Here is a 15,823-nt window from a genome sequence, read left to right as displayed (position 1 = left end):
ATTTTAGGATAAATTTGTTAAAAATAACTTAAGAAAAATACATTTCTATATCACGGTAGAGCATTCTGCCATTTTCCGTGAATGCGCTTGAAGATCAACAAATAAAAAATGGCCACATTTACCTCCTCAAGCTGTGATCAGTCAAGTGCAGCAGCACCTTCAGGGAAATAGAAATGAACTATTCCAGGGTCAAACTCGCATTGAACCTTTATTAACAGTAGAGGCAATATAAAACTGCAGAAGCAATATTTTCAATTAACATTCATAACTGTCATACAAGTGTAGAAAGAAGCTATCCACTTGCATATATGAGGACATTTTTCTTCATTTTAAAATCAATTGCTGTACTAACAGTAGTAGTCATGTAGCCTTTTACAATATTGTCCTTAACCATAAGCAGGACCACTGCTACTACAAACGAATATGATTATCTAATTGTTGAAGATGATTCTGGAAGTGGAGGTGAAGATGGTGTAGGTTCCTGGTTTCAGCTACACTGTAAAACACAAACAAAATTCTGTGTTTACATAAAACTGTCTTGATTTCTGAGCAAAAAATGGGGGAATTAAGTCAAAAACAAGCCTGTCTTTTGAAGACAAGGGCTGGAGCGATATTTTTACACGTATGCCATATTCTTAGACTCCTTGATATGTAAAATGCACATTTACATGAATGTAATAAAATAAAAGTTATTTTGAAAACGATTGGTGCCTTTCCCTGAGGTGTGGTCACCCTGGCCCCGCCCCTGTTGACAATCACATGGACATACATGAATGTGGACAATTGCCGAAAATTTGCAGGATTTTTCAGGAGGTCCGATCTACTCCAGAACATCTCCAAGTCTACAAATAGAAAAAGAACCTTAGTTTTGAGTAAAAAACAAACAAACTGCAAAACCCACTAATCCATATGATAAGAATGACTCAAAAGTATTACCAAGATCCGGATCTTTATCTCTGCCGGAGTTCCAAGATAAATCTGGTCCTGAAGAGGGATCCTTGCCAGTTCTTCAGGTCTGATCTTGGTCCCCATCTCTTCTTGAATCTACTTTGCTCGTGAATGGAGAGTCTTACTCCATCTCTGTGAGACATTGCTTCTGAAGCTGCTTCTTTTTTTGGGATGTTTTGGGACATGACTCCGAGTTTATCTAGATGGCCACATCTGAGGCTTAATCTACTGACAGGCTCATTAAAGATCACGCTATCGCTAAAGTCCACACCGTGGACGCCGTAGAAGGAGCCTCTTTGACCTTTGGATTGTTTCCATCTTTAAAAATACGATACATATTTGAGTTGCTGTTAAAGAGGTAATTGTATTCTTAAGAGTCATGTACGTGACACACAGGGTGACGATGATGATGATGAAGGTGGTGGAGAGGAAGGCTATCACTCCACGGAAGGCGTGGCCTCTTTCATACAAACTTGATCCAAGTCACCTTCCAGCGTACAGGCCTTCCTTCGCTTGACTTCACTGATGGAAACTTGGAGATCATTACTACTGCTGCTGCTTCCACCATTGGCTTCTTCCTTGGAGAAGATGCTGTCCAAAGCCGCTTGCCTTTTGCGACTTTTCAGGATGGCTCGGAAGTGCTCCACCACGTTGCCGTCGAACAGGTTGATGTTCCTCTTCACCACGGCGACGCTCGGGTGCCACTTGGCCACGAGACTTTGCGTCTTGGCCCAGTAGCCAAGCAGCTCCTTGATTTCCGCCGTGGGGATGTTGTCGTTCCAGCCCGCGTCTTCTTCCTCGGAGGACGCATCCTCAGGAATGCCTTGCTGTTGAATGTCCTGCAGGTGGTCGGTGGAGACCACCAAGGTGTGCTCTTCCACCAGCTCCTCCACGTCATCACTGTCTACCTCCAGACCCATGAACTTGCCCAGAGACACAATCTCATCCACCACATCAGTTTCCAAAGCAGGATCATGCTCAAAGCCCTCAAAGAACCTGGGCACCATGGAGGCCGGCCAAAGCTTCTTCCAGGAAGATTGCACTGTGGTTTTAGAGACTTGTTCCCAGGCTTTCTCCAGGACGGTCAAGCAATGGAGGATGTTGAAGTGGTCCTTCCAAAATTCTCTCAAGGTAAGGTTGGTCTCCATGGTCACCTCAAAGCACCGTTGGAAGAGTGCCTTGGTGTAGAGCTTTTTGAAGTTAGAGATGAGCTGCTGGTCCATGGGCTGGAGAAGAGGTGTGGTGTTAGGCGGCAAAAATTTCACTGCAATGAAGTCATGGTCGCTACTCCAGTCTTCTCCCAGTCCCGTCGGCTGAGCCAGGGCGGCGTCCAGGACCAGAAGGGCCTTGAGTGGGAGATTCTTCTCCGTCAAGTATTCCGCCACGCCTGGAGCAAACACTTCCTGGAACCATTCGGTGAAGAACTGTCGAGTGACCAGCGCTTTGGGATTTGACCTCCACATGACGCTGAGATTCTTTTTCTGAACATTGTTCTTTTTAAAGGCTCTTGGAGTTTCTGAGTGGTACACCAGTAGAGGTTTGACTTTGAAATCCCCGCTAGCATTAGCACAGAGCAGCAGAGTTAGCCTGTCTTTCATGGGCTTGTGTCCTGGGAGGCTCTTCTCTTCTCGCGTGATGTACGTCCTCTTGGGCATTTTCTTCCAAAAGAGTCCAGTTTCGTCACAGTTGAACACTTGCTGCGGGAGAAAACCTTCGCTACCCACAAATGACTCAAACTCATCCGCAAACTTCTTGGCGCTTTCTTTGTCGGCCCGAAGGGTCTCCCTCTTTCGGACCACGTAGCGGATCCCGCTTCTTTTTTTAAAGTTTTCAAACCAGCCCCTGCTCGCCTTAAAGTCATCGGGGCTTTCCCCGGGGCTGTTCCGAGTCAGGTCGCTGTAAAGCTGACGTGCCCGCTCACAAATGATTGGCTCCGACACTTTCTCACCCCTCGCCTGCCTCTCTGTGACCCACTGAAGCAGAAGCTTCTCCACATCCTCCATTCGATAATGCCTCCTGCTTGTAAGCGTTTTTACTCCTTTTGCCACGTCGGCAGCTTTGATGGCTTCTTTCTTTTTCAAAATGGTGGATATGGTGGACTTGGCCATGTTGTACTGAGTAGCCAAGTCGGACACGCGTGTGCCGCTTTCAAATTTGGCAATAAGTTCTTTTTTTAGTTCTATGGTCCTCATTATATTTGTTCTTTTGGGCTTATGCCGAACAGAAGTCTTTTGGGGCGGCATTTTGAACAAGCTATCCATCACAACTGAACTATTACGTATAAGTAAAAAAAAAATGCAAATAAATAACCGCTTATTTATGTACCACTTGCACGTTGGAATGACGTCAGCTTGGACCGCTTCAGTATTGGCTGATCGGAAAAGATGGACTCCTCCGTGATCATTCAATACTCGGATACAAACAAACAAAAAAATCGAACATTATCAATAAATAACTATGCACGCGATTTCTCAACCTAATCACTAGAACATTAATATTTTTAAGTGTGCGGAAAGCTTGCCCGCATTTGACTGACAAATAAAGAGGGCTTGTCTGTCATCTGTCCCTCAGACGTAAACAAAATATATCATTAACAAACAGGACGTACTATCTACTAAATGTTATGGCTCGAACACACTTCAACTTCACATTGCGGAGGGTCTTGTTTAATCTAGTTAACAATCGAGGAACGAATTTCGTTTGTTATTCCTGAAACAAGTCGATTTCCTGGTCCAAAATGAGATATTTACGCCACATCCATTTCACTGTTTAAAAGTGTCCAAATAACATGGCACGTAAATAACATATGTTTATACGGGTAGAACATGTTTTGCGTTAGCTACTGTTAGCACCGTGTGATTTAATGCAAAACACGCCAACGCTATTATGCAACAAATAAGAAAGCTTTAGTGTCAATATTGATAACATCGATGCAGTGATGGCTTAACGGGCTGCTTCTTTAACTTACGTTCACAACGCCAGAGTTCCACACGGACAGTTAATTACTAGATAAAGGCATTGTTGAAGTGCGTACCGCCATCTCATTTTCAGCAGCAAGGGTTCGAAATTGCACAGAAAGAACGGGTATGAGTTGTCAACAGGCAAAATATGACTAAAAGATTATTGTTGCAGGCTTGCAGCCCATAGTGTTATTTTTTTTTCTTCGCCTTTGTCTCCTACTTCCTGCAATAATGCATAACAAACACAATTTAGGTAGATTACCGCCACCTGTTGGATGAAAAGTGTACCGCAAGTGTTTCGGCGTATTTACAATGTACAGTACATTGTACAGTTTTATCACACCGCTATTTCAAGTTCTGGCCTATATTTCTAGTTCATCTAATATTCAAACAGACCTCGATTCATTCACCTTTACAAATCTTTCTTGAAGAAATCAAACAGAAAAATCAGCGAAAACCCACTAGGACATCGGAATTTTATTTGGGGCCAATCAGAGGCGAATTCAAAGCTGATAGACGGATGGTGACTCCCTTTAAAATGAGTTTGAATGTAATTCTCACAATAACTACACGCCCATTCATATACTTTTGCAGTGTGCATAGTATGTCACTGTGTATGTATCAATACATCTATATAAGCACCCATGATGACAGCACGACACTGAAGTGTGTGTGTGTGTGTGTGTGTGTGTGTGTGTTGGGGGGGGTGTTATGAGTGGACTGGTGGGGGGGTTAAGGTCACGCCTCTGGCCTAAAAAGGCAAAGGCGAATAGCAGCCGCTCTAAGAATAACTCAGCCGCCACACAACCACGACATGAATGTGCACCGGTGCGAATTGGAAAGTTTCACCAAGCAAACCGGATCGAATGCGCATGTGAATGAATCGGGCTCAGAACCAGAGTCACGCCACGTCAAATTGTAACGGCAGCTGGAGGGGACGAGGTGACGTCTGTCTCACCCCTTCGCCGTCGCCCTCCGCCGATCTAAATCTGTCGGCCCGGAGGGGGGGCGGGCAGTCCGCCTCACACTCCCAGCACCCTCAACTTGGGTTTCCTCCTTCTGTACCCCCTTTGGACCCCCAGCTAGCCGGACCACCTCGTTTTGACTTTTTCAAGAATGCAAAGTGTTTGTCCGTGATCTTTTTTCTTCATTTTTGTTGAATTTTGGGATACATTAGGATTAAGAGTGCCACTGCCGAGAAGGATCCATCTCGTTTTCATGGCAACGGAAGCTGCCGCTGACACTTTGATTGTACAGCAATGACTGAAGCAGAAGGTAAAAAGTTAGAGGAACGGGTTTGTGTGACAGTGTGGGCTGCTCCTGTGTGTGTGAAGGGTAGTTAGCATGGACATAGCTAAAAATATGCTGCTATCATGTATCATCTGTTTGTAATGTTGCCATGCTGGTGTATAGCAGGATCATTGCACATTAACGCTGACACGTTTCATTGATTGGCATTGGTTGCGTCATTGATTGTGTATTTGATAGTGTCTTGAATGGTTGCCTATTTGATTGCATCTGCGGAATATGTCGAGGTGTTGGAGTAGGTATTTGCTGTGGTTTTTGTTGGTCGTTTTGTCATGTGGTTTCTTTTGACAGTGTCGTTGATTGTTTCTCGGATGATATCAATGATGGTTCACGGTTGAGGTCGTCAATTTTGTCTTTGTCCCGTTGATTATGTGTTGAGCGGTGCCTTTGAGAGTCTCTGCAGATGTCGTTGACAACTTTTATAATTATTATTTGAGCATGTGCCACTGATGGAGATGATTGATGATTATTTGATTGGTATCTGAGGTGTCATTGGTTATGCCTTGGATGAAGTCTGTGATTGTCGGTGTCACAGATGTCCTTGTCCCATTTCTTTGTTTATGATTTGGTGTCTTTGGGAGGCTCTTGGGATGTCTTTCGGACTTTGATTTATTTTGTATCTTCGGAATGTGATTGATAGCGGTAACATTTTTCATGCTGTATTGGACATTACATTTTTGATAGTGTCTTTGATGTGTTTCTATTGGTTTTTGATGCTTTATCTGTTATTGACATGATTTTTTTTTTTTTTACATTTTTGGTGCCTTCATCAAGCTAAGAAAATTGGAAACAGGTTCACATTCGAAATGCCAATCCGTCTGCATAAGGCAGAGTAAAACAAAGCAAAAGAAAGGAAGACAAGTCAAGTAAACAGTGCCGGCTGTTAAACTTTGCATCCTGGTTTGGGTTGCCGCTGCTATTGCCTTTTCACACAGGTGGCACCCTGCCTCTGAAACTAATCCAAAGTCAGAAAATAGGCGAGTCAATGTTGCCAACTAGTGACCTGGCATGCAATTACACTACAAGACTGGGGCTTAGTGAATAAGGAAATGTTGTGATTCTGTAGACTTGTGAGGAGATGAGACAAGTCAGGGAGGCAGAGAAGAATGAAAATAGCAGCTGGCCTTAAAAGGACGAATCCAGCATGGATGAATAATCACGCCGGAGAAGGACAAAGAAGGATTCACAGGTCAGATTAAAAGGTCGCAAGGTGTAAAACTTTTTAAAAGGTCTGGAAACACTTTTCATAATAGACCACCATGAAAAAATATAAATGTTCCTGGGCTCAAAAACAGCTGTCATACAACTTTTCAGTCACATGTTAAGATGCTTTACAAGCATTCAAGTGTATTGTATGATTTTCATTGATTTGATTGATTTTCTCTATTTTTCTTTTTCTCATGTTCAAAATAAACAAGTATTCATTCATTCATTCATCCAAACATACAAATAAATTAACCACTGAGAATACTGAAATGCCACATAGTTGTGAAAAGTTTTACAAATATGTAGTGACTAAAAATTAGTTCACATTTGTACAAATTGTTGAATAGTTGTGAATATGCATGTATGTCAAGACAATAAAAGATGATTTTCTTCATTTATCCAACCCGCCCCCCAAAAAATGAACAAAACAACTAATGAAAATATGTTAGCATAAACCTACCTTGAGCGGGTTTGCTCGATTTTACTATGTTAGTGTCCTCCATATTTGATGTGGCGCATCTGCCTGTAAAAAACTGTGAATAAAAGGAATGAACACCAGCCAATTTGGATAACAGATAAAGAAATAATGAGTGTCATTTTTAAATACAATGTTAAATATTTGATATCTGTTATGTAATGTTAAAAAATATTAATATATACAAATAATAGCAATATGTACTGTACTTTCCTAAAAAAATATGAGGACATATAAATGTCACTTATATTTTATTGCTCTCAGCTGTAATTCATTCTATCTTTGCGAGGGTAAATGTATTTTTTTCTGTTATAAATAGCGATAATACATTCTATCACTCCAAAAGGCTGCATATATGAATTGACATACTACTGCTGCTAATACGTCAACTTATGATCCTACTTATAATACACTATGCTGTGACTGAGCAAGATTGTATGACCTGTGACATACTTTACTAAGGTGATGCTTTGACTTGAAATTCAGCGTGATCTCAAAGTGACTGACTTGAGCTTTTTGTCGAAAATAACGTGGGAATTGCTTGCTACTTCTGACTTGTCATTGGTAGCTTGTTCCTACTGCCTGTTGAACATTTGACTATCAAGTAAATAGGACTGCCACAATGGGAGTCCCGAAAGTGTCAAAGGATGATGCTGGAAGCTACGGGCCGGCTTCATGTGACGTCCTTCACATCAAAGTATAACCGATTGTAATGAGGCCTCTTACCACCGTGTGTATGCATGCACCGTGTGTGTGCCCGTGTGTGTTTTGTCGAGTGCCGCTTAAGCCTCGTGAGTCAGCAATGGCGATGCCAACGCGAGCTGAGCAGAGTTAACAGGTGGCGGGAAAGATCGGCTAACAGCCTCAGTGTCGGCTTGTTCGCTTTACTCCATCTAGGTGGTCATGTTTGCTGCCCCAATTCATGCACATATGGTAAATTATAAGTATGCAGATGACATATATTATGTAAATGCTATATATCTCTAATGACAAACTCCATACACATGAACGGCAAAAGTGCATTTGTCAACTCAACATGGAAAGTGTGTAGTCTTGACCGAAGTAAACGCTCGAGGAGTGCTGAAAAAGCACATTTGCTTACCCGCTCCTGGATGTCTCTCCTCAGTGAGGTCGTCCAGCAGCACCACCACTATGGTCATCGACGGCAAGAACGGAGACGCCGGCTCGCCGCCCGTGGGCGTGCCCAGGCGCACTTTCGCCGAAGACATTTACTCGACGTTCAGCTCACCGCTGGCATGGATCCTTGTGCTGGCCCTCCTGGTCACGTGGTCGTGCGTTTTCGTCATCATGTTCGACCTGGCTGACTACAAAACCATCTCAGGTCAGCATTTCAAACGTTTATTTACATTCGGTGAGTTGGAAAAGTAAACCTGTGATTTCTGTGCCATTACAGAGGGATTTTTCAAAGTGGCTTTAGTGATGTAGTTTTGTGACGTTTAAGGTGTTATTTTTTTCTAAATGTAAGGTTTTGTCAATAATCCAACACTGTATGCCTCTTGCTTTTAATGTGGTGCAACTTCCTGTGTGTCTTCTCTTTTTCTGTCTTGAGTCGTTGATTGCCAACTATTTTCAAACACTCCTATACTCTATTTAAAAAATAAGTCTTGAATGTCTGGACTATGTCAAGACTTTGGGATTGAATGTGTTAGGTTTCTGTTTTCATTTCACGAGAATGAAGACAACGCTTCTTTCCTTCTGCCCCATTTCTTCTTCTTCTACTTCCTGAAAGCAGGTCCTGGCATCAGGAAGGGTTTAAGGGACTCAGAGCGTCGAGGCAAGAAGACAATACCACTATTAACCCCTTCTTCTCACAGAGCCCGCCACTAACCTCCCTATAGCTGTCATTTGTAGCTCAAGCCTTAGAGACGTATGCAGTGGTGATAATTGAGTGTTCAAATGTGATAAAAATCTAGGATTTTTTTTTTTTTTTTTTATCATATTTGAACTTCAGGTGAGCTTGAATGGGCACAAAAAAGAAATCAAGCTCCTCTGAACACAACTGCTTTCATTAGCGTCTATTTTATTTTAGTTTGGCATTTTGTTGGTAGAATGTGGTTGTAGAAATGAGGGCAGGGGGATGACACTTGCTGGCCATTTTATTAAGTACGTCTGCACTGTCAAATCATGAGGATGGTTGCTTGTGAAGTTTTGACGATGGTGTCGGTAAATACAGTGAGCAGCATTTTTTTGTATTGGCTCTCAATTGATAGTGTACCTAATAAAATGACCAGAGAGTTTGTTAGTCTTATATTAAAATGAACTGAATGAGCACGTCAAACTTGGCCTGTTGTGCTTTTTTGGATGTATGCCAATGGACGGAATACTCTTTATATAGTCATTTTCCATGTGTTCAAAAGGGAAGTTTACTAAAAAAAAAAAAGATATGCCCATGAGCCTGTCAATCAAATGCTGACAACACTCTTTCCTGCAGGAGGCCTAGGCAGGATCAGCTCAGACCCGGCCAAGGCCGTCAACGATGTGGTAGAGAGATCCACCAACGCGGTCCACTCCATGTTGAAATTTGCTGCCAGCCTGGTTGCTCCCGACGAAGATGATGGTAGTACTTTTAGTCCATTATTTGTTTCTATGTGCCTTAACACTGATTGTGGACCAAGGCAAAGATGGTGAAGCAACATTTAGCCGTTCTACAGCAAACGAATAGAATACACTACTAACAGTAGTGAAGTTTCGAGCCGAGCTAAAATCCTGTTTTGCGTTTTTCTTCTTTAGGAAATCTCTACGCCGTGAGGAAAAAAGGTGAGTGTGAATATCAACCGCAAATTTGATTAGCTAGTTAAAAAAGCTCACTAGATGACATCACTGTAGTTCCCCATTATCAGCTGGCAATGCTACACTCCAAAATAAATGATGTAAATGCACAGTTGTGGAAGAGCTGGATGTTTAATGGAAATTTTTGATCAATTCAAGTTCACCGCTCAGGATAATTTTGCATTTAGTGGCCTCCTTAGTTGAAAATGTGTCCTTGCTGATGTGCCCATTTCATTTTACAGCCATGTCACCCAGCCCAAGTTGTATTACCTCCAATTGTTAATCTTACACATAATAGCATCATGAACTTACTGTATGTACTTATGAACCGTCTCAAAGCAACAACGTGGTTGGAGGAGGAGGAGCAAGTGGAGGTGAATCTTAAGAGAAGAAAAGGTACTTGATGCGAAATTGTAATCGCTAACTGTTCTGTGATGGTGTCTTTAACTGTGGAGGGTCCATAAACATCCTCTTTCCCCTTAGTAACAACAACTGTGCTCAACAGCACGAAAACACACTCTGGTTTTATGGTCTGGCTTGTCGCTAACTTCTAACATGCTAACAAGGTGCTATGTGGTCAAACTGAATTTGTGTGCTCACTTTTGGCTTAATTTTGTTTTCTAGGGGAGTTTCTACCATCCCGAAAAGAAGGTGCGTGCATACACTACGCATTTTTTTCAACGCATGTTCCTAGTGATGAGCACTGCTTACACTGGCAACATCAATTGTAAATGGCACAAATGTATTTGGATTCTTTATGGGGAAGGAAATAATCAAGCTGATGATTTGTCTCCATGTGTGTTGAAGTCATCAAGATGCAAGTGAAGAAGTCACGGCGAGCGGTTGAAGTGGTCCCAGAGGACGAAGAAGTGGAAGAGGAGGATGAGGGGTATGAGGAGGACTATGAGGAGGAGGAAGAGGGTGCTGAAGAAGATGAACTGGATGAGGAGGAGGAGGAGGAGGAAGCTGCTGCCGATGATGAAGAAGAGGAGGAGGAAGAAGGTATGGTGGATGAAGGAGTTGAGGAAGAGGAGGAGGAGGGAGATGAAGCAGCTGCAGAAGATGAAGAAGAGGAGGAACAGGAGGAAGAAGGTACGGTGGCTGGAGTCGATGAAGAAGAAGAGGAAGAGGATGAAGCAGCTGAAGAGGAGGAAGAGGAGGAGGGGGAGGAGGAAGAGGGTGTAGATGAAGCAGATGCCGATGAAGTGGTAGAAGAGGAGGAGGTGGCTGCTGCTGAAGAGGAAGATGAGGAGGAGGAGGAGGAGGAGGAGGAAGAGGAGGAAGGGGGTGTAGAGGAAGCAGATGCCGATGAAGTGGCAGAGGATGAGGTGACTGCTGCTGAAGAGGAAGAAGAGGAAGAGGAGACGGAGGAGGAGGAGGAAAAGGATGAAGAGGGAGTTGAAGCAACTCTGGAGGTGGAGGGGGAAGAGGAGGAGGCAGAGGAGCCGAGAGTCACTGCTACTGCTGAAGAGGAAGCCTGGGAACCTGACGATGAAGAAGATAAAAAGGAGGAGGTGATGGCTGATCAAGATGAAGATGGGGCTATCACACCTGAGACTGATGAGGATGAAGATGAGGAGGTGGCTGAGGCTGAAGATGAGGTCTCCAAACATGAGACTGATGAAAATGACAAACAGGAGGGGCTATCTGCTGAGGCTGAAGAAGATGAAGTCTCCAAACCCGAAACTGAGGAAGATGACGAGGAAGAGGCTTTGGCTGCTGAGGAAGAAGATGATGAGGCCATAACCTACGAGACTGATGAAGATGATGAAAACAAAGAGGATGATGAAGATGACGAGGAGGAGGAGGAGCAAGACAGGGGTGAAGATATGACAAAGGATGAAGAAACTGAGGCCTTTGGTGACTCCTTGGATCTTGTACTTCCTTTCAGTGAGGAAGAGGATGATGAGCTTCATCTTTCCCTTGTAACCGAAGATGAAGATGATGAGGAAGAGGAGGGCCAGAAAGATGAAAGCGTCACTACCATGCCCCTCGATGACGCCGATGAGGAAGACCTTGGCCAAGCAGAGAGCCCCGATGAGAACATACCTGATGATGTCCCCGATGATGAGGAAGACGAAGAAATTTCACTACCTCCCTTGCATGAAGATGATGAGGATGATGAGGATGATGAAGATGCAGGCTTACCACCATTGACCTTTGGCGAGGAAGATGAGCCTTCACTTGACCTCGAAGATGATGTCACAACAGAGTCTCATCAGGATGAAGATGATGAGGATGAAGATGATTTGCTGTCAGGTACAGTGTTGACATTTGCATAACAGGATCCACGCTATGGATCTATCTACTGTATCTATCTGTTTTGCAGTCAGTTTCGCCACTCCACATGTGGCTGCAGATGTCGTTGATGAGCTCAGCCCAGAAAAAGGAGAAGAAAAGGAAGATGAAGAAGAGGAGGTTGAGGTACCAAAGACTGAACCCGAAGAACTCGCAGGTAAGTGGGTAAGGCAAGGTTGGGTTTATTATTTGTACCGAGCAGATTGCTTGGAAAATGTTGGTCAAAAACTTAATTCTATTTCTTGGTAGCCTTAACTCATCATTATGGATAGTTGGGTTAGCAATTTCACTTCATTTAGATTAGCGTAACCTCCTTCTTCTTCTGCTGTAGTTCCGGTGTGTCCCTGCACAAGTTCACCAAAGACGCGAGTGTCTGCTGTGAGAAGCACCAAGAAGAAAGGTTGGTCCACAACCTACCCAAAATGACTGCATGACCTGCACTCTAGTTCTAGTTAATCACAAATTAATGTGGGATGAAAGTGACTATGTGATGTTCTGCTTGTTTTTATGTGAAGAATCTAAAGCAGTGAAGATCACAGAAAAACCAAAAAGAACAGGTAATAATAATAATAATGCATCACTTTTATCTAACGCCTTTCTAGGCACTCATATACACATACACACGTGGATAAAATGCAAATGTTTGCTTACCAGCTCTTCCCAGGACCGCAAGTCTGGAGCCAAAAATGAGACGGATCAGGAGGATTCCGACACTTCTCAAAAGTATGTAAGGATGATTTGACAACAAGCGCATGTGTGCAGGTTCTGGTCTAATTCCAGTTGTTCTCTTTGTGCCTAAAAAGGCAAGAAAGAAGACAGGAGCAAAAAGGCCAAAACAGGTGAGTCAATTGTGGAGCAAGTTCAAGTACATCCATTTGAAACTAGTTAGAGTGCAAAATAGATCAGCTTAGGAAAAAAGAATCTGTTTTAATCCTCTGTGTGCTCGTTAGAACAACCTGCTGAAAAGAAAAGTCCAAAACCAGAGCAAGTCCCAGAACCAGTGCAAGATGGTACCTCTACTATGTTCACAAATCAGTTAGCACATAGTGCTAATATTAATAAAATAAATTCATACAATAAAACTTATTTCAAACATATGCGTTGCTTTTAGTTGGACCTTGCAGACCAGCACCGGTTTATTGTCCGTCTCCACCCGGCTGGTACGGTGAGTGTTCAACAACCAGACCTATGCCAACTGGATTTTGCATGTGTGGATCTGTGTTTCCTTAACCTCTAAATATTTTGTCTGCCAGTTCATCAGATCGTGACCGACACGCCATACCCACCTCCGACAGCATCAGGTAGCCCACCGGACCATCCACTTCCTGTGTCACCAACACAACTTGAGCTATTTTTTTTTTCTTTCCAGGTCCCGCTGCTCCAATTCTGACCACTCATCCCATCCACCCGCCACAACTTTACCAAGCGCACCCGATGATGCCGCCGCTCTACCCGCACTACCAGCACTTTGCTCAACCCGTTCCGCCGGCCATGCATCCGCCGCCAGAACCTGTCCAACCAGTAGAACCGGTCACACCTATACAACCAGTAGAACCAGTGCAACCAATTGAACCCGTCCAGCCTGTCCAACCGGTCCAACAACAAGCAGAACCGGTCCAGGCAGTTGAACCAGTGCAGCCCGCGGTTGAAACCGTCCAATCAGAGGCCGCAGAAAAAGCTCCTCCCACTCAGTCTGAAGTCAAGAAAGGTGAGGAAAAAGACTGCTGAATGAATATACATATGTATGAATTATTTGCTTCTGTTTTGTTTTTAAAGAAGAAGCAGAAGCGGATGAAAAGGCAAAAGCTGAATCAGAAAGTGTCAAAGAAGATGTGACGGCATCATCTGCAAAGAAAGGTATGACTTTCTCTCTATCTTTTGTGAATGTTATTGATTATTGCAAGTTATCATTTAGGAATTCCAGAAGCTAAGAAGAAAAAAACGACAAAGACGAGTGAAGATCACAAAGGTACTTTGTTTTCCATCACCACTCGTACAACAACAGTTGCAGAGAGGTTTGTTGGCCATTTCACTAGGTACACGTGTAACCATCACTATCTTGTCTATTTCAGATGACGGACTCAAAAAAGACAGAACCAAAGCTGGTTCGGCAAAGACAGGTGGATAACTAAAGATGATCATTAGTTAATCCCAGCGTTGGACAAATTGCTTCCAAAAGTAATATAGCACTATACATATTATAATAGTGAAGTATGACATTTAATTTTAATCCACTGATGGCCTTCAACAACAAGGCTGCAGACGAGAATAGCATAAGTGTTGAGTGGGAGGGATAAGACGGAGCCGGATATTACAAAGGTGAAAGTATGACAAGCGGGTAATGGTATTTACAGTAAGATTTTTAAGAAATAAAGGTTAAAAACCTTTATTTCACATAAGGAAACAAAGAAACAAGAACTATAGATTAGCAAATGGCATAGTGCCACTAGTGTTATTTTTGTTCAAATAAGGAGAATTTCAGTTTCATCACCCAAGTCAAGAAATTCATAAAGTGAATCAGGATTTAATTTCAACTAATTTGAAGGTAAAAGAGTGGCAAGTGTTGGATTTGTTGACTATAAAACTCGGTGTCAGCAAAGAAAACAAATAAATATTGACAACAGAAAGCAGTTAAAAAAAAAAAAAAGATTAAAAGTGGCTCAAAGATGGAGCCCTGGGAAACACCAGTGGTAACTACAGAAGGATTAGTTGGAATTTTACTATTCTAAAATAGTCTCGCATTATACATCGATAGTCTCCAAAATAGCACTTATACGTATGTAACAGTCCATTCCAGAATCCGCTCTTACTCTTCCATCCAGGATGAGTCAGATTTTCTTGAATCAACAGTTGCTGAATGATGTTCTTTGTTTGAACTGTATCCCTTGATACTAACATTTATTACAAAAAAATTAAAAGCTAGCAGTACCATAGGTTGCAATATTGGTAACATATCTGAAATTAAAAGTTATATTGGGACACCCCTTCATTAATTACATGTTGGTGTCTGACCCCCACATTGTTGACATGTCTTTTTCTTTACATTCAGCCGTGAAAGCGAGAAGCAAAAGTGCTGCAGCTCCCCCGAAGAGAGGTAATTACCTTATTTGTCTTTAAGATTCTGGTTGCGGCGGTGATGTCTTTTTTAACCATCAGGATTCTTTCTTCACGTTAGAAGCCGCAGTTGCAAGACGGAACAGAAGTTCATCATCTGCCACAAAGACAGGTCGCTCATTAGTTGTCGGTCTTGTAATTTGACGGCAATATATATACATATTTTTGTCACATTCAGATGTTGTCAAGAGCAAAACAAGGACTTCAGCCTCGGCAACCAAAAGAGGTAAAAGTAGCTGAGCAAAGCGCAGTTTCAGAGCGGAGCAAATGATTTGATTTTTCTAAACATTTTGGCCTTGCAACAGGTCCAAGTCTGAAGACAGCGGAAGCGCCACAGCATCCCAACAGGCTGAGGGGCGGACTGCCGGACACGTTAAAGAAAACAAATGTGACGGACAACCGCGACAGATCCTCAACGTCGCAAACACGTGAGGCAGACAAAATGGCTGCTTGCTTGTGAATGGACTATTGACACTTGTGCATGTTCTTCTTTCAGCTAAGACGAGGACAATGTTACTAAAAAGTAAGTTTGTGGATGCTTTGATGGTTTGTTCATTAAAATGTATTTTGTTAATTTAAATTGTTTTATATACATTTAATTGGTTAAATGAGTTCTCAAAAGTAAAACACAAAAATGATAATAAAATGAAAACTTGTATACACTAGATGCGGAAGTTACCCACTTCTAGTAAATTATAATTGAATATTAGAAATGGTTCACTGA

At 42.6% G+C, this 15,823-nt stretch overlaps 1 protein-coding gene across 3 annotated transcripts in view; it reads left to right on the top strand.

Annotated features, from left to right (window-relative positions):
* The first annotated feature begins 4,993 nt into the window (after positions 1-4,993).
* Positions 4,994-15,823, top strand: part of trdn (triadin) — a 16,035-nt gene continuing 5,205 nt past the window's right edge. For 2 of the 3 annotated variants that reach the window (XM_088402935.1, XM_088402937.1), the window contains exons 1-23: positions 4,994-5,183; positions 8,024-8,239; positions 9,350-9,475; positions 9,649-9,675; positions 10,312-10,338; positions 10,495-11,946; positions 12,017-12,142; positions 12,317-12,385; positions 12,501-12,542; positions 12,640-12,708; positions 12,789-12,824; positions 12,936-12,995; positions 13,097-13,150; positions 13,239-13,286; positions 13,355-13,693; positions 13,762-13,842; positions 13,901-13,954; positions 14,058-14,105; positions 15,035-15,079; positions 15,161-15,211; positions 15,278-15,325; positions 15,405-15,527; positions 15,596-15,622. In XM_088402935.1, the coding sequence (XP_088259061.1) occupies positions 5,168-5,183; positions 8,024-8,239; positions 9,350-9,475; positions 9,649-9,675; positions 10,312-10,338; positions 10,495-11,946; positions 12,017-12,142; positions 12,317-12,385; positions 12,501-12,542; positions 12,640-12,708; positions 12,789-12,824; positions 12,936-12,995; positions 13,097-13,150; positions 13,239-13,286; positions 13,355-13,693; positions 13,762-13,842; positions 13,901-13,954; positions 14,058-14,105; positions 15,035-15,079; positions 15,161-15,211; positions 15,278-15,325; positions 15,405-15,527; positions 15,596-15,622 (3,184 nt within the window). In that variant the 5' untranslated portion in view covers positions 4,994-5,167. The remainder of the gene's footprint in view (positions 5,184-8,023; positions 8,240-9,349; positions 9,476-9,648; positions 9,676-10,311; positions 10,339-10,494; positions 11,947-12,016; positions 12,143-12,316; positions 12,386-12,500; positions 12,543-12,639; positions 12,709-12,788; positions 12,825-12,935; positions 12,996-13,096; positions 13,151-13,238; positions 13,287-13,354; positions 13,694-13,761; positions 13,843-13,900; positions 13,955-14,057; positions 14,106-15,034; positions 15,080-15,160; positions 15,212-15,277; positions 15,326-15,404; positions 15,528-15,595; positions 15,623-15,823) is intronic. The other variant, XM_088402936.1, reaches the window with a different exon arrangement.

The sequence above is a fragment of the Hippichthys cyanospilos genome, chromosome 20, assembly GCF_059441005.1.
Source record: "Hippichthys cyanospilos isolate Australia breed blue-spotted pipefish chromosome 20, RoL_Hcya_1.0, whole genome shotgun sequence".
Taxonomy (NCBI): domain Eukaryota; kingdom Metazoa; phylum Chordata; class Actinopteri; order Syngnathiformes; family Syngnathidae; genus Hippichthys; species Hippichthys cyanospilos.
The sequence above is the reverse complement of the archived record's forward strand: the minus strand, read 5'-3'. Positions and strand labels throughout refer to the sequence as shown.